Source organism: Delphinapterus leucas, chromosome 5 (genome assembly GCF_059928025.1).
Source record: "Delphinapterus leucas isolate spDelLeu-1000000601 "Yukka" chromosome 5, BTC_Dleu_Yukka2, whole genome shotgun sequence".
NCBI lineage: Eukaryota > Metazoa > Chordata > Mammalia > Artiodactyla > Monodontidae > Delphinapterus > Delphinapterus leucas.
In genome coordinates this window covers 89,185,185-89,208,220 of record NC_143133.1, presented here as the reverse complement: position 1 = coordinate 89,208,220, position 23,036 = coordinate 89,185,185, and the positions used below count along the sequence as shown (strand labels likewise).

Below are 23,036 nucleotides of genomic sequence, written 5' to 3'. Positions count from 1 at the left end.
GCCTGTGGAACAAAAACCACATTCACAGAAACATAGACAAGATGAAAAGGCAGAGGGCTATGTATCAGATGAAAGAACAAGACAGAACCTCAGAAAAACAACTAAATGAAAAGGACATAGGCAATCTTCCAGAAAAAGAATTCAGAATAACGATAGTGAAGATGAACCAGCACTTCGGAAAATGAATGGAAGCAAAGATCGAGAAGATGCAAGAAATGTTTAACAAAGATCTAGAAGAATTAAAGAACAAACAGAGATGAACAATACAATAACTGAAATGCAAACTACACGAGAAGGAATCAATAGCAGAATAACTGAGGCAGAAGAACGGATAAGTGACCTGGAAGACAGAATGGTGGAATTCACTGCTGTGGAACAGAATAAAGAAAAAAGAATGAAAAGAAATGAAGACAGCCTAAGAGACCTCTGGGACAACATTAAACGCAACCACATTCGCATTACAGGAGTTCCAGAAGGAGAAGAGAGAGAGAAAGGACCCGAGAAAATATTTGAGGAGATTATAGTCAAAAATTTCCCTAACATGGGAAAGTGAAGAGCCACCCAAGTCCAGGAAGCACAGAGAGTCCCATACAGGATAAACCCAAGGAGAAACATGCTGAGACACATAGTAATCAAATTGGCAAAAATTAAAGACAAAGAAAACTTATTGAAAGCAGCAAGGGAAAAACTACAAATAACTTACAAGGGAACTGCCATAAGGTTAACAGCTGATTTCTCAGCAGAAACTCTACAATCCAGAAGGGAGTGCCATGATATACTTAAAGTGATGAAAGGGAAGAAACTACAACCAAGATTACTCTACCCAGCAAGGATCTCATTCACATTTGATGGAGAAATCAAAAGCTTTAGAGACAAGCAAAAGCTAAGAGGATTCAGCACCACCAAACCAGCTCTACAACAAATGTAAGGAACTTCTCTAAGTGGGAAACACAAGACAAGAAAAGGACCTACAAAAACAAACCCAAAACAATTAAGAAAATGGTCATAGGAACATACATATCAATAATTACATTAAATGTGAATGGATTAAATGCTGTAACCAAAAGACACAGGCTTGATGAATGGATACAAAAACAAGACCATATGTATGCTGTCTACAAGAGACCCACTTCAGACCTAGGGACCCATACAGACTGAAAGTGAGGGGATGGAAAAAGATATTCCATGCAAAAGGAAATCAAAATAAAGCTGGAGTAGCAATACTCATATCAGATAAAATAGACTTTCCAATAAAGAATGTTACAAGAGACAAGGAAGGACACTACATAATGATCAAGGGATCGATCCAAGAAGAAGATATAACAATTATAAATATGTATGCACCCAACATAGGAGTACCTCAATACATAAGGCAACTGCTAACAGCTCTAAAAGAGGAAATCGACAGTAACACAATAATAGTGGGGGACTTTAACACCTCACTTACACAAATGGACAGATCATCCAAACAGAAAATTAATAAGGAAACACAAGCTTTAAATGACACAATAGACCAGATAGATTTCATTGATATTTATAGGACATTCCACCCCAAAACAGCAGATTACACTTTCTCTCAAGTGCACACGGAACATTCTCCAGGATAGATCACATCTTGGGTCACAAATCAAGCCTCAGTAAATTTAAGAAAATTGAAATCATATCAAGCATCTTTTCTGACCACTACGCTATGAGATTAGAAATCAATTACAGGGAAAAAAACATGAAAAACACAAACACATAGAGGCTAAACAATACGTTACTAAATAACCAAGAGATCACTAAGGAAGTCAAACAGGAAATCAAAAAATACCTAGAGACAAATGACAATAAAAACACAATGATCCAAAACCTATGGGATGCAGCAAAAGCAGTTCTAAGAGGGAAGTTTATAGCTATACAAGCCTACCTCAAGAAACAAGAAATATCTCAAATAAACAATCTAACATTACACCTAAAGGATCTAGAGAAAGAAGAACAAACAAAACCCAAAGTTAGCAGAAGGAAAGAAATCATAAAGATCAGAGCAGAAATAAATGAACTACAAACAAAGAAAACAATAGCAAAGATCAATAAAACTAAAAGCTGGTTCTTTGAGAAGATAAACAAAATTGATAAACCATTAGCCAGACTCATCAAAAAAAAGAGGGAGGGCTTCCCTGGTGGTGCAGTGGTTGAGAGTCCGCCTGCCGATGCAGGGGACACAGGTTCGTGCCCCGGTCTGGGAAGATCCCATATGCCACGGAGCGGCTAGGCCCGTGAGCCATGGCTGCTGAGCCTGCACGTCTGGAGCCTGTGCTCCACAACAGGAGAGGCCACAAGAGTGAGAGGCTGGCGTACTGCAAAAAAAAAAAAGAAAAAGAGGGAGAGGACTCAAATCAATAAAATTTGACATGAAAAAGGAGAAGTTACAACAGACAACACATACAAAGCATCCTAAGAGACTACTACAAGCACTCAATGGAAATAAAATGGACAACCTGGAAGAAATGTACAAATTCTTAGAATGATATAACCTTCCAAGACTGAACCAGGAAGAAATAGAAAATATGAACAGAGGCAATCACAAGTAATGAAATTGAAACTGTGATTAAAAATCTTCCAACAAACAAAAGTCCAGGACCAGATGGCTACACAGGTGAATTCTATCAGAAATGTAGAGAAGAGATAACACCCATCCTTCTCAAACTCTTCCAAAAAATTGCAGAGGAAGGAACACTCCCAAACTCATTCTATGAGGCCACCATCACTCTGATAACAAAACCAGACAAAGATACTACAAAAAAAGAAAATTACAGACCAATATCACTGATGAATATAGATGCAAAAATCCTCCACAAAATACTAGCAAACAGAATCCAACTACACGTTAAAAGGATCATACTCCATGATCATCATCCCAGGGATGCAAGGATTCTTCAATATATGCAAATCACTCAATGTGATACACCATATTGACAAACTGAAGAATAAAAACCATATGATCATCTTAATAGATGCACAGAAAGCTCTGGACAAAATTCAACAACGATTTATGATAAAAACTCTCCAAAAAGTGGGTATAGAGGGAAACTACCTCAACATAATAAAGGCCATTTACGACAAGCACACAGCAAATATCATTCTCAAGGGTGAAAAACTGAAAGCATTTCCTGTAAGATCAGGAACAAGACAAGGATGTCCACTCTCCCCACTATTATTCAACATAGTTTTGGAAGCCCTAGCCACAGCAATCAGAGAAGAAAAAGAAATAAAAGGAATAAAAATTGGAAAAGAAGATGTAAAACTGTCACTGTTTGCAGATGACATGACTCCATACATTAAAGAATCCTAAAAATTCCACCAGAAAACTACTAGAGCTAATCAATGAATTTGGTAAAGTTGCAGGATACAAAATTAATGCACAGAAATCTCTTGAATTCCTATACACTAATGATGAAAAATCTGAAAGAGAAATTAAGGAAACACTCCCATTTACCACTGCAACAAAAAGAATAAAATACCTAGGAATAAACCTACCTAGGGAGACAAAAGACCTGTATGCAGAAAACTATAAGACAGTGATGAAAGAAATTAAAGACGATACCAACAGATGGAGAGATATAACATGTTCTTAGATTGGAAGAATCAATACTGTGAAAATGACTATACTAACCAAAGCAATCTACATATTCAGTGCAATCCCTATCAAATTACCAATGGCATTTTTTACAGAACTAGAACAAAAAATCTTAAAATTTGTATGGAGACACAAAAGACCCCGAATATACAAAGCAGTCTTGAGGGAAAAAAACGGAGCTGGAGGACTCAGACTCCCTGACTTCAGACTATACTACAGAGCTACAGTAATCAAGACAATATGGTACTGGCACAAAAGCACAAACATAGATCAATGGAACAAGATAGAAAGCCCAGAGATAAACCCACACACCTATGGTCAACTAATCTATGACAGAGGAGGCAAGGATATACAGTGGAGAAAAGACAGTCTCTTCAATAAGTGGTGCTGGGAAAACTGGATGGGTACATGTAAAAGAATGAAATTAGAACACCTCCTAACACCATACACAAAAATAAACTCAAAATGGATTAGAGACCTAAATGTACAACCAGACACTATAAAACTCTTAGAGGAAAACAAAGGAAGAACACTCTTTGACATAAATCACAGCAAGATCTTTTTTGATCCACCTCCTAGAGTAATGGAAATAAAAATAAACAAATGGGACCTAATGAAACTTAAAAGATTTTGCACAGCAAAGGAAACCACAAACAAGACCAAAAGACAACCCTCAGAATGGGAGAGAATATTTGTAAACGAATCTATGGACAAAGGATTAATCTCCAAAATATATAAACAGCTTATGCAGCTCAATATTAAAGAAACAAACAGCCCAATCCAAAAATGGGCAGAAGACCTAAATAGAGATTTCTCCAAAGAAGACATGCAGATGGCCAAGAAGCACATGAAAAGCTGCTCAACATCACTAATTATTAGAGAAATGGAAATCAAAACTACAATGAGGTATCACCTCACACCAGTTAGAATGGGTATCATCAGAAAGTCTACAAACAACAAATGCTGGGGAGGGTGTGGAGAAAAGGAAACCCTCCTGCACTGCTGGTGGGAATGTAAATTGATACAGCCACTATGGAGGTTCCTTAAAGAACTAAAAATAGAACTACTGTATGACCCAGCATTCCCACTACTGGGCATATACCCTGAGAAAACCATAATTCAAAGAAATACATGCACCCCAATGTTCATTGCAGCACTATTTACAATAGCCAGGTCATGGAAGCAACCTAAATGCCCATCAAGAGATGAATGGATGAGGAAGATGTGGTATATATATATAATGGAATATTACTCTGCCCTAAAAAGGAACGAAGTCAAGTCATTTGTAGAGACGGGGATGCATCTAGAGACTGTCATACAGAGTGAAGTAATTCAGAAAGGGAAAAAAAACTATCGTATATTAACACATATATGTGGAACCTAGAAAATGGTACAGATGAACCGGTTTGCAGGGCAGAAATTGAGACACAGATGTAGAGAACAAACGTATGGACACCAAGGGGGGAAGCGGCAGTGGGTTGGGGGAGTTGGTGTGATGAATTGGGCGATTGGGATTGACATGTATACACTGATGTGTGTAAAATGGATGACTAATAAGAAAATAAATAAATAAACAAACATTAAAAAATAATATAATACATAAATAAATAAATAAAAAGAAGTCAACATAACATTGGGTTTGCCAAAATATTCGTTAGGCTTTGCTGTAATGAACTTTTTGGCCAACCCAATATTTGTCTTCTGTGAATATTTCAGCTGCTGCAGCAGTATTTTACTTAATGTTGACCTGTGGTCTGAAAAATTGTATTGCCTCTCTAAACATCTGATGTCTTACTTATGTCAACCCAGTTCAAAAATTTGCACTTGATATCATCTGAATATAATTTCTCAGAAAAATGGGAAATGTGCTTAGCTTTACCAGCTTACTGGTGACTTCTTGAAAAGGGAATATTTCTATTTTTACTCTATGAAGAGGCAAATTACTCCACCTGGAATCATCACATATATATTCTGACTTTCAGAGAAGGGCCTATAATAAAAAGTGAATTAAACTTGGTTGAAACTAATTTAAACTATTATTATTCTCTTCATCAAACTCAATTTCTTCTGGAACTTTTACCCTCCCTTCATAGTTTGTAAATACTCAGCAAATCAAGTGTAAAGCCTAGAAATTACCAATAACATCTAATTGATAAACAAAATGAAAAACGCTCCCATTCTAGTCTTGGATAAAACAAGAAGAGTCACAATTGTCTGCAATGTAGAAATGCTATGTGGCAAGAGTAAAGATAGAAATGAAAGGTAGAATTACTTTGTATGTTTGATTATAAAACAAATTAAGGAAAAACCTAGATCCATTAAGTAGAAGTGCAATAACTGTTCTCTCTGTTTCTACTCCTGCTCTTCTAGACTCAATTCCCCTTGACACAGTATGAATAATATTTTAAAAACATAAGCCAGATCATGTCAATCTCCTGCTCACAGCCATCTTTGGCTTATATGAAAGTCCTTACAGGGTCTACAAGGTCCTATGTGAGCTAGCCCTGACTACTCTTTCAACAGCATTTCCTATCAGTCTGCCCATAACTTATTCATGTTTAGAACCAATCATGTCTGTCAAAGTAATTGTAAAAGTACACATTTATTCTTGTGCTTAATCTGTCATTCCAAAGGCTGTTTTGTTTTTCCACAATGAAGTGATGAATGCTAACATAGGTATAATGGACCAATATGATGATTGCCAAGAGACAGAATGGAAGTCAATCCTACGTATACCTAAGTCTCCCAAGAAGCTGTTCTTATAGACATGTCAGCAATTAGGGCAGGAATTAGTCTGCTGATGACATTTCACCAAATAACAGCCACTAAAGACTTACCTGCAGCTACTACGATAACATCTGCCAGCAGAGTATGGATCTTCAGTTGTTCTTTGGGAGTATATCTGTGAGCTATTGTCACAGTTGCATCACCTGGAATGCAGAATAACTTCCATTAATGATTACTGAGGTTTTTGTTTTTTTTTTAAATTTGTGAATGCTCCAATTCTAGAGGAATTCCAGTTACATCCTAAGAATAGGAAAACTGCTTTGAAATTATCAAGTCGCTTAGCAAGCAAAAGCTAGATAATCTAGATGACTCAAAATATTGTACCCCTCAATTGAACAGTGGAAAATCAAATGAGCTAAATGAAGGTATGTGCTGACCATCATAGGAGAGTTGTAAGTAGAGTCCTAGAAACCCAGGATTTAAAGTTCTGTATTGACAGGTCAATACATAGATGCAGGGGATACTCACTGGCTTGATAATATGTAAATATTGAAAACAACATAATAAGTGCACTAAAAATGATACAATGTACTGTGGAAGCATAGGTGAGAGATTAATTCTGCTTCATCCTGAGGAGGTGTCAAGGAAGGTTTCCTGAAGGAGTTAATATACATTTTTAGGTCATAAAGTATGAACAAGACTATACTAATCAGGGAAAGAATAAAAGAGCATTCCAAGCCAAAAGGATAGCAGGAAAAAATGGACCAACTTTGAAATTATATGTTTAGAAAATGATGACGAGGTCTAGGATATAACAGGAAGTATTCATACATGATTTAATTAAGAGATGTAGGAATAAGAGAGGTTAGCAGTATGAGGGATTCCAGTGCTTAATGTGTGAGCCAAGGAAGGGGAAAAAGGGAAAGGCAGTGATGAGGGAAGTCAAAGGAAGGACTTGCAGTAAGAACAGGGCCGTGTGAGACAGTATTGCCTCTCTTCTCCTCCCAGATAACATGCAAATGCTACACAGTTAATGACAACAACAAAAACTGCACAATTTTTAGCAAAACTAGAAGACATATTGTACACAGACTCCAAAAACATGGAAGAGTTACCCAGGATCAGCAGAGTTAGTAGATACCACACAGGGAGAAAGGCAGAAAGAAGTTCAGAGAATAACAAGATGGCCAGCAGTGGCAGATCTCTGGAAATGACTACAAAAATATACATCCTGAAGGTGAAGGGAGCACATAAAATGCAATATATATCCCTCTTATTTGTAGCAGAAAATGTGGGAATAAGGGCAGAAGAAGCCCTCTTGGACCTAGCATAGTTCACAGTGGGTAGTAACACAAAGACTCAGAGGAGCCATTCAAACAGGAAGCAGTCTGACTCTGTGAAAGTGGTGAAGGAAGAATCTGAAGGCTGCTCAGCATGTCCTCCCCAAACCCTAACAGAAGCACCTGCAAAGATAAGGTCCAAGAAAATCCAGCTCATTCCATGATAAGTAATTTTAAAAAGGATTTTACACAGCATCAATAAAAGGATACTATATAAGAATCAGCCCAGGGGAACTTTGATTCTAGTGGTAGTTACATGACTATATGCATTTGTCTAAAGTTATGGAACGATACACCAAAAAAGAGTAAATTTTACTACATGCAAATTTTTAAGTAAATAAAAGGATACATTTTAAAAGTGGCAGACCCAAGGAAAAAAAAACAAAGAAAATTTTAAATTTAACAACAAAGTAATAAACTCAACAGAAAAATGTTGTTATGGAAAAGTTGAACATTACGGCCAAACACTATGCCAAGCACTTTAAAAATAAGAACTTAGAGTCATACAAAATGGGGAAAAAAGACTTGAGTCCATACAAATTGAACTATAATAGTCAACAGTGAGACACATATCAGTGAAGTTGCTGGATTTTAAAGACTAAAAAAAGAAGCCTATGAGCAACCAGGCAAAAATTCAGATTTTTACATTCAATTCCAGAAAACAGCAGAGCAATACCTACAAGAGACCCATGTAAAGAAACTGGGAGCAAGGATTTCATATCCAGTCAAATTGTCTTCCAAGATTAAAGTTTGCAAACAATTTTGAAATTGTAAGAACACAGGAAATATTGTTCCCATGAGTTTTTCCGGAGGAATGAGCTAAAAGATGAACTTTAATGAATCAAAATATATCTGAGGAAACTGGCAAAAGGACTATTGGAGTGTTTTGAATATATTTAATAACAAAATTAAGGCAAAAAAGTGTGAGGATTGGGGTGATAGACAAAATGTTAAATGCTATTTGCTCTGATTAGGTAGAATTGGTGCAACTAACAAAATTAGAATAGGAAGGACAAAATTGAGAAAGTTTGCTGATTGCCTTATATTTAATGACTAGAATGAACAGATATAATTTAAAGCTGACCAGTCAAATAATAGAAATATGAGAATATTTAAAAGTATAAGGTAAACACACTACAAAGGTAATTTTTATTAGCAAATATCAGGTAGGAGACAAAAGAAATGGAATCATGAAAGGAAAAGGAAACATTTTATCATCTCTTCTAATAGAGTATCAATAGATACCATATAAAGAAATAGAGAACTAAGAGTACTGTATAAAGTTATAATTATTAACTTCCTAAATCTTCCTAAATAATAAAACAACTATATACAAAAAAGAAAAAATATAAAAAGTAAACAAAAACTGTAAAAACAACAAAACAGAAGATAATGACATTTCAGACTGTATATATTTACCATAATAATAAATATAAACTTTTCTGTTATTTATTAAAAGAATAATATATTAAAATTGACTCACAAAGTAAAGTCTAGTTCTACACTTTATATAAAACACATCTAAAACAAAGCTGTTCAGAAATGTTGAAAATAAAAGGTGGGCAAACATATAACAGGAAAATGACTTATCAAAAAAAAATGATGCTCTTATTATCAAATAAGGAGAAATTCAGCAAATTTATCAAATAGGATAAAAAGGTACATATTATAATGCAAAGGTGTGATTTAAAAGAAGACATGACTCAAGCATTCTCTTGTTCCAAATGAGAGCCTCCCAAATCTCTGCAAAAACCAAAATTAAAACCAAACCTTCCCACTTCATCATTACTGATGATTTCATCAAGGAACTGAGCGATACATAATCCAGTGAGTCATATACACATAAAATTAACAATCTGTAAAGCTTCAAGCAAAAGAAAAAATATTGAGATGAATTTCAGTCAGCATGGAAAGATCTTTTAGATAACTCCACTCCTTCAATAATAATATCTAGTTAAATTGTTTTTACTCCTAAGTGAGTTTGGCTAGGAATACCCATGGAAATATCAAAGTCTTATTTAGACTCCATTGATCAGTTTCTGACTATTGTGCTATCAAACAATGGGAAGGTTTTTAGCCTTCCCATTTTCATTAAACTGGATGATGATAGCAAAAGAGAGTTGAGCCAAGGGAGTTAAGAGCAAATGTGTTCAAATAATGCCTCAGACGCTTCTGCCTTTTCCCCTTGATACCTGTTCCTGGTTCTGAGAACTAGATATCCTAACTGTCTTACCTGGCGTTGTGAAAATTCTTGTCATTTCTGTTTTCAATTCTGGTGCCCCATTACTTTTGTTCAATGAATCCTATGACTTGCTGCACCTAGTCATTTCTAGCGCCTCAAATTTTTCCCTAGGGTAATCAGAACCAACAGGTTACAGCAGCTACTCCATAAAATGATGTATATCCCTGACCCTCAGATGACTTTTCCCCTCACTCAGTTTTATCCTCATATTGTGAGTAAGATAAGAGCCTGGGCTCAGGCTTAATTTTTCTATCACACAAACCCAGATAAAAATGCTTTGTGACCACCTACAGGGGTGGGATAGGGAGGGAGAGCAAGAGGGAGGAGATATGGGGATATATGTATATGTATAGCTGATTCACTTTGTTATAAAGCAGAAACTAACACACCACTGTAAAGCAATTATACTTTGATAAAGATGTTAAAAAATGTTTTATAAGAAGTATTAAGCAACTTCATTGTACCCAGTGCTTTACATCATGCTTGTAAGATATAATAAGAATAAAAGACTTAGAACCTATCTCCCAGAATCATAGAGTTCTGTTAGAACTTAATAAGTTAGCTGCTGGGCAAGATATGCTTCTTACTATATAAAAGTCCACAGTCAATCAAGACTTGTTCACTGGGAGCCACCTGCACAGTTTTCTAGGCTATCATTACCTCTGTAATTTATGCAAAATTGCAGATTGTAGCAAAGAGTTGTTGGCAATTAAAATTTGAGGAAATTAACATTTTCTATTTTAAAATGTTAAGACAAACAACACAATATGATTCATTTTAGAGTATCATTTTTTTGTTAAAATTACCTAAATGAGGAATTTACTTTTGTCAGACATTTCCAGTCATTCCCTACATTCATTTATTCGACAATCAAGAAATAATCCCAGGACCATGCCAAGTGATGGAGATACACAGTTCCCTCCTCTCATATGGAAAACAGATCTGTGAATCAGAATTATAATACAATGTGATAACTCCACACTAAAAGGAGGTATAAGTTACAGTGCTGGCACAGAGAACCATTATCTACTCTAGCTAAGAACAGCACAGGGGCACTTAAAGGTCTAAGAGAGAGGTTCTTGATGTGAGTAGGAATTTGGTTTGCTTCTGCTTCAATTCCCTTATGCTTTTCCTATCCCTTCCAACTTATAAATCATTTTCCATAAAAATAATTATAGGCATATTATTTCACCCAGACTGTTGGAAAGTTCTTTCTTACAAGAGCTAAAGTCTCCCTTTTTGCAGATTTTACCAGGATCCTAGATCTATCTTCCACAGCAACGCAGGACAAGTCTCATCTTCCTTCTCCATGAGGCAAATCTTCAAATACATACTTTCTTGTGCCTGTATAAGCAGATGAAGCCAAATGGCAAATCCAACAGGAGCTAGAATCTCACATGTAGGGTTGGCTTTGTCACTTTTTAAGGGAAAAATGAGTCATTCCCAATATATTAACTCATACCATGGTCTGTTTGAAAGGGAAAATCACCAGGGAAATCGCAAGAAGGAAAACTCAGTATTTGTCAACAGAATAGCACTAGATGGATAAGAGAAGCCTGAGTTCTGTTTTTGGACAAATCCCTCCAGAGGCCTAAAGATTCTGAATTTGAACATGTATTTCTTTCTCTCTCCATAAGCTGCAATTACATCTTTAAGCATAAAACAGACAAAAAACAAAATGCACAGAGCCAAAACATATGTGATGAAAATAGCTCTTATATAAGAACTTACTACACGTCTAGCACTTTACTTTAGTACTTTACACGTATTACCTCATACAATCTTCACCAAACACTGTAAGTGTATTTTTTATGAGGTAGAAACTAATATTATTTACATTTTTATAAATAAGAAAACCGAGAAAATACAAAAAGCCCATAATTTGTCCAAGGTCATAAAACTATATAAGAGTCAGAATTCAAATTTATTTAGTTCAGCTCTAGTGGCCAAGCTCCTAGTCACTTCACTACACAGCCTCCTCCCTAAGCAGAAAGGAAAGGAACCATTGGAGTTCACAGTTGTAAAATCAGAGCTGAGAAACACTATGTTTTCACTTTGGTCAGCAGAATAGCATTTCTGGGATTATCATCCTGACTCTTTCAGGAGGCCAGTGTGGGATCTTGGATGACACTTCTTTTTCCTTAGGGATAAAGTCTGCCTTTAGATCTCACCTGGAACACACTGGTAGTACTAATAAGACAGCATCTGACAGAAAACACATGTGTCTCTAACACAAAAAGGACATTTTCAGCTTTAATTTTTACCACTTGTAAAATAATCAAGAGCTAATTTCCCCAGATCTTAAAACAATACTATACTCTCTTGGCTCCTGAATTCCATCTACTAAAAGTTTTCTGTTTCAACTTCAGCTGTTTTTTCTTTGTTTAAATAACTTTAGATATAGTTACAGAGTACTCAGATCTAAGCCTTCTTTTCATGCTTAAAATGGGCCAGACTTTAATGTGGTATCTGGTCAAGACCTGGCTGGTTTGATTTGCTGTTTATCAGTCTTTCAGTTATCTTCCAAACACCTTGGGTCACTAGGTGGATGACAACTAAGGAATATGGTTTCACGTTTAGTTACTCAAATACCGTTTCAATTTCACTCCTTTTAAACATCTATCTCAGTCTATCTCTTTTGTGAGAAAGAGTATTAGGAAGGACTTACTGAATCTTGACCACCATTGTCTCTAGATAGTTAAAAGATCTTCCCCTGGTTTCAGCCAAAAATTACTGAATCGAAATCATGGATTCATTCATTTAACGTAGACAATATATAAATGAGCAAATACATATATAATAAAAAGTTTGCATAGAAATAAGTGCTATGAAGAAAAAAGCACAGAGTAAGTAAACAGAGTGATAGCATAGGTGTTACTTTGATAAGGTGGTCAGGGACAGCCTGGGGAGGTAACATTTGGACAGAAACCCGAAGGAAGTGAGGAAATAATTATGTAAATAACTTCCAAAAAGAGCGGAAAACCAAGGGCAAAGATCCTGACACGTGAGCACGTATGACATGTTCTAGGAAAGCAAAATGCAGGTGTGGCTTGGAGGGCAGTGATGAAGGTGAGAATGGTAAAAATTGAGTAAGGAGAGGCAGCCTGGGTAGGATCATGTAAGATCTTGCATATCGTAGTAAGGAATTTGGATGTTATTCTGGTGTTTTATTGTTTTGAGTGTTATGGGAAGCCACAGATGATTGAGACACACCAGTTAGAAAACAGACTGCACGCGGGAGATGGGACAAGGGTGGAGGCGGGAAACTGGTTTGTAAATTTTATAGTGTGAGATAACAGCTGTCTGAACTAAGGTCTTATTAGTGAAGATGGTGAGATCATGGGTATATTTGACACAGACTGTTAATGGATAAGACATGGGGTGTGAGAGAGAGAAGTCAAGGATGGCCTGAGCAACTGGGTGAATTGATGGCGACATTTACTAAGACAGGGAAGACTAAGGGAGTAAAATTAAGAGTGAAGGTTTGTATATGGTAATTTTGAGATGCCTACTGACCATCCAAGTGGAGTTGTCAAGTGGACAGTGGTTATATGGGTCCAGAGTAAGAGGTGACACAGGCGGTATTTAAAGCTATGAGGCCGGAAAAGATTGACCAGGGAATGACTCTGGAACAGGAAGTGAAGCCCTGGGCTCATTCCCATGCTTTGAGTAGTCTTCCTCAGTTACCCTCACTGTATACATTCTTCTATGGAGCTTCCTAAAAAATACTGATATTCAGATCCAACTCATAAAGACTCTGATATGATTGTTCTGTGTTGGGCTTAGGTGGCTACATTTTTAAAAGCCCCCAGATGATTACAATGGACAGCTAAGTTTGAGAAACACTGGTTTAGAATTTGGGAAGAAGGGAATGACTCAAAAACTGAGAATGAGAAGAAACGTCTAAGTGAGATCAGAGAAATGTATGCCAATGGTAGCTTTGATCTATGCTAAACAATAAGAGAAACAACCCTATAAAATATGGCTGTTTCATTAAATTAAAAAGCATGTTATAAATATTACTCAGTCCATTACATAGTTCCCTGCTTATAAGTAATTTTAGGAGAAAATATTTTTTGGTCTTAATATCAGAAAATGTTTTATTTATCCTGAGCATGTGTTTCCTTTTTATTAATCTTTATTGGAGTGTAGTTGATTTACAACATTGTAGTTATAGATTCAGGTGTACAGCAAAGTGAATCAATTATACATATACATATACCTACTCTTTATTTTTTAGATTCCTTTCCACATAGGCCATTACAGAGTACTGAGTAGAGTTCCCTGTGCTAGCAGGCTCTTACTAGTTATCTATTTTATATATAGTAGTATGTATATGTCAGTCCCAATCTCCCAATTTATCCCTCCCCACCTTATCCCCTGGTAAACATAAGTTTGTTTTCTACATCCATGACTCTATTTCTGTTTTGTAGCATGTGTTTATTTTTAATCCTAAAGATACTTACTTGGGTAACTAGTCATCTTTTTTTCCTGCCTGAAAGCTCACAGGATGAAATTAGTAACCCTATCACAGAAAGTATAGTTTAGACTCAATTAAATAAATGCACCAAACACATATTCAGTATGCTTGGCAGGGGAAAATATCCATGAAGATTTAATGATATGCCTATTTTTAATAGTAGCTTTATTCTTGGCTCCATTTTAGTTCCAGGCCTTGCTTCCCCTTTTTCTTAACTATTTCTCATTTGCATTGTGCTTCATATATTGTTGTGGACCACCTTAAATACTTTTTAGAATAAATGCAGTATAATAGCTTATATGAACTGAACACTGAGTTCTAGGGAAATGCAGGAATAGAGTGTGCACTCGGGCAATGTGATAAAGAGCCTATTCTCATTAACACTAGGCTCTCCTGCTCCAGCAGTCAATCTTCACCCATCAAGACTGCAACTATGGTGTAAACAAGTTGCCAGTTATAAAGGAAAATATTGGCTTTGGAGTCTTATATTTTTAGGATTATTTTCCTATTAATAGTGATAAAATGTGTTAAATCATCCACATGAATCAATTCCCAGGTGATGAAATTCCTCATGGTACCAAACTGCCAGGTCAGTATTCCTGACTGTGAAACAGATTTTAAGCCATATATATATATATATATACATATATATATATAACTAAATTTTAAAGCAATCAGACCCTCCCAAATCTTAGCCAAAATGAGGTAGTCAGCTCAGTCATGGGATAAGGGGCATGAGCCAAAGTATTGCCCTTTCCTTTCTAGTTGTTTTGGCTGGGAGATGTATGTATGAGGTCTATTTGTTAAAGTTTTATATAATTTTTACATTTATTTTCTTCTTTCCAAGATTAACAGATGAAAAGAAACTCAGGAATCTTATTACAAAGTCTTATTCTGCAAACTTGCTTAAAAGACCATAGACTAAGGCTAAATAGGTATTCTCAAGGTTCTGAATTCATTCTCTGTGTGGAAAAAGGCTAGACCTCTGGGGTGTATTAGTACAAATTTAGCAAATATATAGATACAAATATGGCAACTATAAATACAAATATATACATACACACATATATGTATATTTGTGTGTGTGTGTATATATATGTATATGATAGTTTTAGGGGGGATAAAAACAACTTTCAGGGTTAAAGACTTTTACTTTCACAGATTCACAGTACTTACTATATTAAAGGTTATATTATATTACTATATTCACAGTCAAGATATATGTTTGATTTTGTTTAACCCAGATTTCCCAGACTTATTTGACTCATTTTTGTCCCTTTAAAAAAAAAACTAAACCCATTTAGAGAAACACACTCCACAGGGTGTGGGCCATTTCAAGAGGTGAGAGGCCCCAAAATACGGGGTGGTTAGTTTTTATGGGCTGGGTAATTTCATAGGCTAATGAGTGGGAGGATTATTCCAACTATTTTGGGGAAAGGGCAGAGATTTCCAGAAATTGGGCCACCTCCCACTTTTTGGCCTTTTTAGCTGGCCTCAGAACCATTTAAAATCTTGTGGTACATCCGTGCTCCTAAGAATACAGCTTATGAATAGCTGTATTAAAACTTACATGATACTCTTGGTCTACAAATAAAGAGAATTTATTCATTCATTTATTGAACAAAGACTTTTTGGAGAGCTATTATGCTAGATGCTGGAAATAAAATGGGAAGATAAAGAGATATGGTTTTTGCTCTTGTGGAGTTAATAGTCCAGTGAATACGATGCAAATTAATCAGATAGTGACACAAATAAATGACAATCACAAACTGATAAATGTTGTGAAGGAAAAGTTCTTCAATGTGTCTATGGTGGTGTGTATGAGGGGGTGGGAGAGATTTTCAGAAGTTCTATCTGATGTACTTACTATATATGTATAATAACACTGCTTGGCATTGACCTGATTTTTTTTTTAATCATCAAGTCATCATTTACCATTATGGTATGAATTATTTATTTTGTACAGAGTGAACGTTTTCCTTCTAGAGATTTTAGAAATTTTTAATAACTTCAAGTAGAATATAGTTTTAGTTTTGTCTGTGAGGTGGGATTTTTTAGTTTGAAGTGAAGAGCAGTGGCAGAAGGCAGACAATAAAAACATTCCATTGCAATAGTACAAAAGGTAGGCATAAAAAGGTATAACATTAATGTGTAACTGTAGCTAGAAATCATCCACTCCTTCCCACAACCAAGCTTTTTATTATAGAAAGCTCTCCTCCTTTGCAGCATTTTGCACAATTATAATGATTAATCATTCACACCTAATTGTTTGATCACTGTCTTTCCTACTAAACTGTAAGCTCAAGAGGACAGGGCAATATCTGATTTATTCACTATCATATTCCCATGCTTAGTGACAAAGAAATCAGCTCCTCTGTAAGAAGGCAGCATTACATGCCAGCAGCTCAAGAAAAAAAAAAAAAAGTCTAAACAAAATGATAGATTTTAAATGTTTTACTGGAAAAATGCTGTGACCTCTTTCAATTAATGCTGTCAGCAATAATTTTCCTTCCCTTCCCAGTATCCTTAGGTCTCCTCTCCCCTTCCTGATGGTCGTGAGGCATTCTCCTCTCCTGTGATCTGACTCTTGGGCAAAAGGGGAGTCATAAGTTATACTTTTATGTAAATGCCTATAATGTTAAAATATGAAGGAGTTAGTTTATAGTAAGTACCTAGCTACTTCTGTTCCCTCCTCCCCACTATATAGGGATTTTTTTTCCATAAACGGCAGTATTTTATTTTAAATCCCTAGCCTGCAATCTTATTTTCTACAATACAGGCACACAGGAAACACTAAATAAACTGTTATCGATTCACTGACTAGTTGCATTATTACATGCCAAGCCCTGTGCTAAATTTCAGAGATACAAAAAGCCTAAGACAAAATATTTGTCATTGAGCAGTTCATATTTACTATGCCTGTGTAGAAAAGGGGACCAGGTAGACAATCAATATGCAACAGGATTAGTACTGGGATGGCAGCACATATAACATGTAAAAGTTAGATTTGCTGCACATCTTGAAAGGTGGGCTGGAGGTGAGAGGAAAGCAGGCGAGTGAGGGGAAACAGCATTCCCTGCAGAGGGAACAGGGTATGTAATGGAAACGAGGCCTGGAAGAGATGGTGTGTTTGGGGAACAATGTGCAGTTCTATGAAGCTTCAGCATAAGGTACCAGGGGGAACTCGATGGGATGGATGGCTGAAAAGGCTGGTGGAGCAGAAATGAATATCCTAACAAGTGATGCTTTGAATAATCGGGCTTATAGACATCAGAAAAGGGATGCTTTGTGCTGATAATTATGAAAAAAAATGTCTGGTACATTGAGGTCATGAGGAAAGAGGGAAAATGAAAGGGGAAAAAAAAAGATTTGGACTTCACTTTATATTTTAAATAGTGTTTAATGTTATTTTCAACAGGGCAACTAATAGTTCCAGCTGCCTGATGTGAGAATATGTGACATTTTTCCAAGTACAGTGCTTTCCAGATACTAGCTGGCTGAATTTCAGAGATGTTGAAAATGAAACAGTACTCCGACTATTCAACTTAGAAAATGAGACTACAACAAGCATTCGTTCTTTTCTATTGCTTTCCACTATGCAAACTCAAAGCTGTAATTCAGTAAAGTTTAGTCAACACAGAGGCGTCATAAAACATAATACCCCCAATATCTTACCACGAGTACTTCTACCTTAGGAATAGCGGAATGGGAGGAGAAAAGACTATAAATGCCTGCCGTCCCCCTGCCCCCATTTGACAATGGTTCATTCCACAGCGGCAGCAAAAGTCCCACTCCATTCCACTGGCAACAAGACTAAGAATCTCCGTCCGGGAGGCGTGATTGCTTTGCATGACTCCTCTCTCCTAGGTGTTCCTTTTTGTCTCCTCTCTTTGAAACTTGAGAGCACCTGGTCCAACCTGGCACTGGGTTGAGCTTAATCACACATAACCACTCATATTACACTGCACTGCCTGGAACATCCATTCCTGTGTTACTACCTGAAAGCCCCTCCTGTAGGTGAGAGAGAATGCTCCCAGGCTAGCAAAAATGTTCATTTTCACAACTGGAGCCAATTTTCACAAAGGAAAGGCATCACACTGACAAAATACCTTGTGGTTTTCCATTTAGATAGGATGTCCCCTTGAATGAAAAATACCTGATATATAGAAGTTGCAGTAGGTGGGCAGCTTGAGTGCAAAAGCTGAACACCAATGCGGAAGCTGTGCTTTGAGAAACACAGTGTCCTGAAGATGCAGTCTGTCATCTTCTGGAAACAGGGGGTCAAGTCTTCTTCACCCCTGTACCACACCCCCCCACCCCAGTGTTTCACAGAGAATACGCACTGAATGCCTATTACCTGAATGAAGTCAAGAATATCCCAAAGGACTCTAAGCAAAATCAGCTAGTTGCTGACTCTTCCAAAATGCTCTTTTAAAAAGTCCCAGCAACCAATGCCACTGCAATAGTACCCCAACCTTTTAGTTAAAAGGAGGAGCATGTTGTGGCCATTTAGGGGGATCTATTTAGATGACATGCCCTATGTAAGAATACAAAATAGGCAGAAATGAATTTACTCTAAAAGAATTTGAAATAAAATCAGACTATGTATTCCTTTGGTTATAATTAATACACATAATGCCTGGTCATTATGGCACTTTGTTATCTTAAAGGAAAAAAAAAACTGTTTCAGAGAAATTGGAGAACTCTGTTTTACTCCATCAGGGTAAGCTAAACATAAAGACATTTTGCTAAAGCCAATAGTATTCAGTTTTCATTCTGAAAACTGAAAGGTTAAGTTACCTGGGTAGGTTACTACACACAAAGACGTTAAAAGAATACCAGTGAATTATAGGTGATCACAATGATATTAAAACATCCTAACAAGTAGTGGGACTCATGAGAAGAGACTCCACTGTCAATCCCTTTACGTTTCCTCAATTAACCAAGGGCTTCCCTTAGCAAATTGAATGCTTTCTTAGGGATGCTGAATTTTATTTTGTGCCACTAAATATTTATCATTTAAATCACCCATACTTGCATATCATGCCCCCTCTGTACCCTGTCCCCCCACCCTACCACCACCAAGACTATAAGCTCTTGGAAGACAGGAACTATCTCTCACTCTCTATAAAGTACACAGTGGCTTGAATGTCATGTCATCTTTAAAGCCTCCTGTGATGACATGTCCTCAGCAGAAGGTGATCGCCCTGCAGCATCCTGCTGTGTTGAGTATCAGCACTAATTCTTTACCTCAAGATTTTAGCACATTCTCAGTCCTCTAAATATTTCAAGCCCTTGAAGAATTAAAAGAAGCTCTTTCTCACAAAACAGCCGGGATCCATGTCCTTAATAATCAAGACTAAAAGCCAGCCCTGTGTAGACACATATTAATCAAGCTAAATTACAGTATCGCCATTTTTCTTCTAGTGCAATTATCTTTGGCTTTAAGACACAAATGAATCATTTGGGCTCTGAATCTTTTCTGGCAAAGAAGTACAGTGTGAGCTGAATGCTCAACATTCTGAGTGTCATCAGAACAAGTTCTATAGATATGAATTTGCCCAGTTAATCCTCCTTCATTATGTCCATAAGCTAACAATGCACATGTCGTCACTGCACATCATTACTGCTCTAGCAGACATGGACATTTGAAATATTAACTTTCCCACAGACTGCAAATCTTCAGTAAGCAGCTCTCAACAATTCATTATACTAATCACATATGTCACCATACTCCTATTAAATATGCATGAGATTAATAAACACCACCCATGTTGCGAACTATGCAACATCATTTTTAATACAATTTATTACCTTTTAGATAACGTAATTATAACGGCACCTGTATGCCACTATAACTGTAAATTTAACCACCTGGCGTTTAAGTAACTAGTACTATATCTAATTCCAATTTTATTCAATTTCTAACATGCACTCAAGTGAAAATATTTTGTAACACAAAGTATAAAATATTTATAAAGTAAATGTTTTATGACATAGGACTATCTAATTTAAAATTGCATAAATAAGAGGTAAATTAACTTACTTAGACTTAGGTATTTTATAGACAAATAATTCAAAATTGAAATTTATCAAGAAATTAGCACACAATATATTAATATCCACAAGAAAAAGTGCAATGTAAAGTAAACTTTGGAATATTATGATGTCATATTTATAATCTAATATTTTATTAACTTTATAAATTCTATGTTTATGCAAATTATTACAACAAAGATTAGATTTGATCCAAATAAAAGTAAATATAAAACCTACAGAAAAAGAAAATAAAATTTCAAATGAAGGTGAAAAATACATCATTGACCTTGGATTATGTTATTCTAAACTTTTTAGTTAGTATGGCCACAGATTATTATTTAAGCATAATAATGGAAATAACAGTAATAGTCACAGTTCATATGTACCAAGGGCTTACTTAACTTACTGTGTCAGGCACTGTGAAGAGTGCTTTACATACAAGTCTCATTCAATTTTCATAATAACCCAATGAAGGAGGTATTAATATTATCTGCACTTTACAAATGAGGGAAGTGGAGACTTACACAGATTAAATGACTTACCCAAGGATACAGGGCTTGGCAGGGGAGGGGTCTGACTTCAAGTCTATCCTCCTAACCAGACAGTCAGCACCCAGCTCCCAGCTTTGTACACCACTTCCTTGAATGGCCTTGGGTAAGTCACTGAAGTCTCTAAAGCTCACTTCCTTTAGCTGCAAAACGTGAATATGAATATATTCCAGAATTATTGAGAATGAAATAAGATAGCTCATGAGAAAGTGCTGTGCAATTAATAGAGCTGCATAATGCTGCTTGTTATGTCATTGATGAAATAAGAAAATAATATGTTGAAAATGAAGAAAAAACTGCCTATTTTGGCTCTTGGTCAAAATCTTCCAACAAAAATGGTACACCTAGGTAAATTTTCCTGGTTGTTTTTCCTTGCTTAACAGAAACTATTAAATAAAGGTAAATATGAATCAATATCTTTATTATACCCTAAGAGACAGATGAGCATTAACAGATTAAGTTAGAAGTGAATAGTTAAGCTAGAGATGCACCTTTGTAGATGGTTACCATGAAAACTATGTTGATATTACCAGATTTGGCCTTTCAAAAAGCTCTTTAAAACTAAGGCTCTTTAAAAAAAGTTTCTTCGAGTCATTATCAGGCCCTAGTTTACTATGATCCACATACACATTTTGATTTGTTGCAATATTTAAGTCCTTAAGTCCAGGCAGGCAAAAACAATTCAAACTCTAATAATTTATAATTTTATATAAGTGATATGTTATCATTGGGCTTCTTTTTCCTTAGGGCTTCGTGGCTTAAAAAAATATTTCATATGCATTACATCAACCAAGATCATAAAATTAGTACAGTTGACCCTTGAACAACACGGAGGTCTGGGACACCCACCCTCTGCACAGTCAAAAATCCTCCTGTAACTTTATAGTCAGCCCCTGGATTTATGATTCCACATCCATTGATTCAACTAACCACAGATTATATAGTACTGTAGTATGTATTTAGTGAAAAAAAAATCTATGTATATGTGGACTTGGGCAGTTCAAAGCCGTGTTGTTCAACAGTCAAGTGTACTTGAAAATTTGAGATCAGGAAACTGGAATTCACCAAGGTTAATAATGGTAAAAAAAAAAAAAAAAAAAAAAAAACACCAAACTTATATCTATATATTGGTGGTGTGTTTTAGGGCGGTAGTGTGTATGGGTATACAGATATCTATCAACATGTGATTTTTATGTATCTAGTATGTATCTAGCCTTTCTACCCTTCTTAATGTCTATATTTTTAATGATATAAAGGAAGTATATATAGCCAAATGATAAAGTAGGAACAAAGGGGCCACATTTTTCCAGTAATTCTCTTATTCATTGTCAAGGTGCTCATGTCATTAGATAGGGAATAAAGGAAACCTTTATTTGCAGAAGCCCATAAATATTCTATGTCACATTTTCAAACACATTTATTTGATGATTGTAAGTGAGAAAACTGTAAGAGTACATAGAATCTCCAGGTTGCCCCTACCTCCTGGCCGTTCGTGCTCTCCATCAGTGTGTAAGAGCATGGCGATGGGCATCCCTGCATTCTTGGATCTTCCAGCCACAACCACATTTTTTCCAAATGTTTCAATTCCTTAAAACACAGAGTTTGGTTTAAATGAAGAATAAGCAACAAGAAGCAAAGTAAACATCTCAACAGCCAACTGCAGTATTCTTTAAAAACTTCTAATTCAATTTGAATTATTTTGTGGCTTGTCTATAATGTTCCTACATTTACTATTTATAAATATTTCTTTCTATAATTCTTGGATCTGTCATGTTCCCTCTCATTATGGTCTCATTAAAAAACCACAGACATTTTCAAGCTTCCATTAAATTAGTTTTAAACATTAAAATTCATATGAAGTGTTAGAAGAGTGGAGACAAAATATTAACTACTAATCACAAAGCAAGAAAAGTGCAAGGTCAAGATTAATTGGCAATCAAACTTTGAGCAAATCTAGGACAAGATGAAGTGGGGGAAAAAAACGTATTTTTCACAAAACTCATGCACTTTATTCTATAGGAGAGAAGCACTAAATTTATGG

At 35.9% G+C, this 23,036-nt stretch overlaps 1 protein-coding gene across 1 annotated transcript in view; it reads right to left on the bottom strand.

Annotated features, from left to right (window-relative positions):
* Positions 1–23,036, bottom strand: part of MTHFD2L (methylenetetrahydrofolate dehydrogenase (NADP+ dependent) 2 like) — a 139,206-nt gene that overhangs the window by 72,284 nt on the left and 43,886 nt on the right. Inside the window, exons 5-6 of the mRNA XM_089912055.1 lie at positions 22,475–22,582; positions 6,457–6,549 (exon numbers count right to left, since the gene is read on the bottom strand). Coding sequence (XP_089768181.1) covers positions 6,457–6,549; positions 22,475–22,582 — 201 coding nt within the window. The remainder of the gene's footprint in view (positions 1–6,456; positions 6,550–22,474; positions 22,583–23,036) is intronic.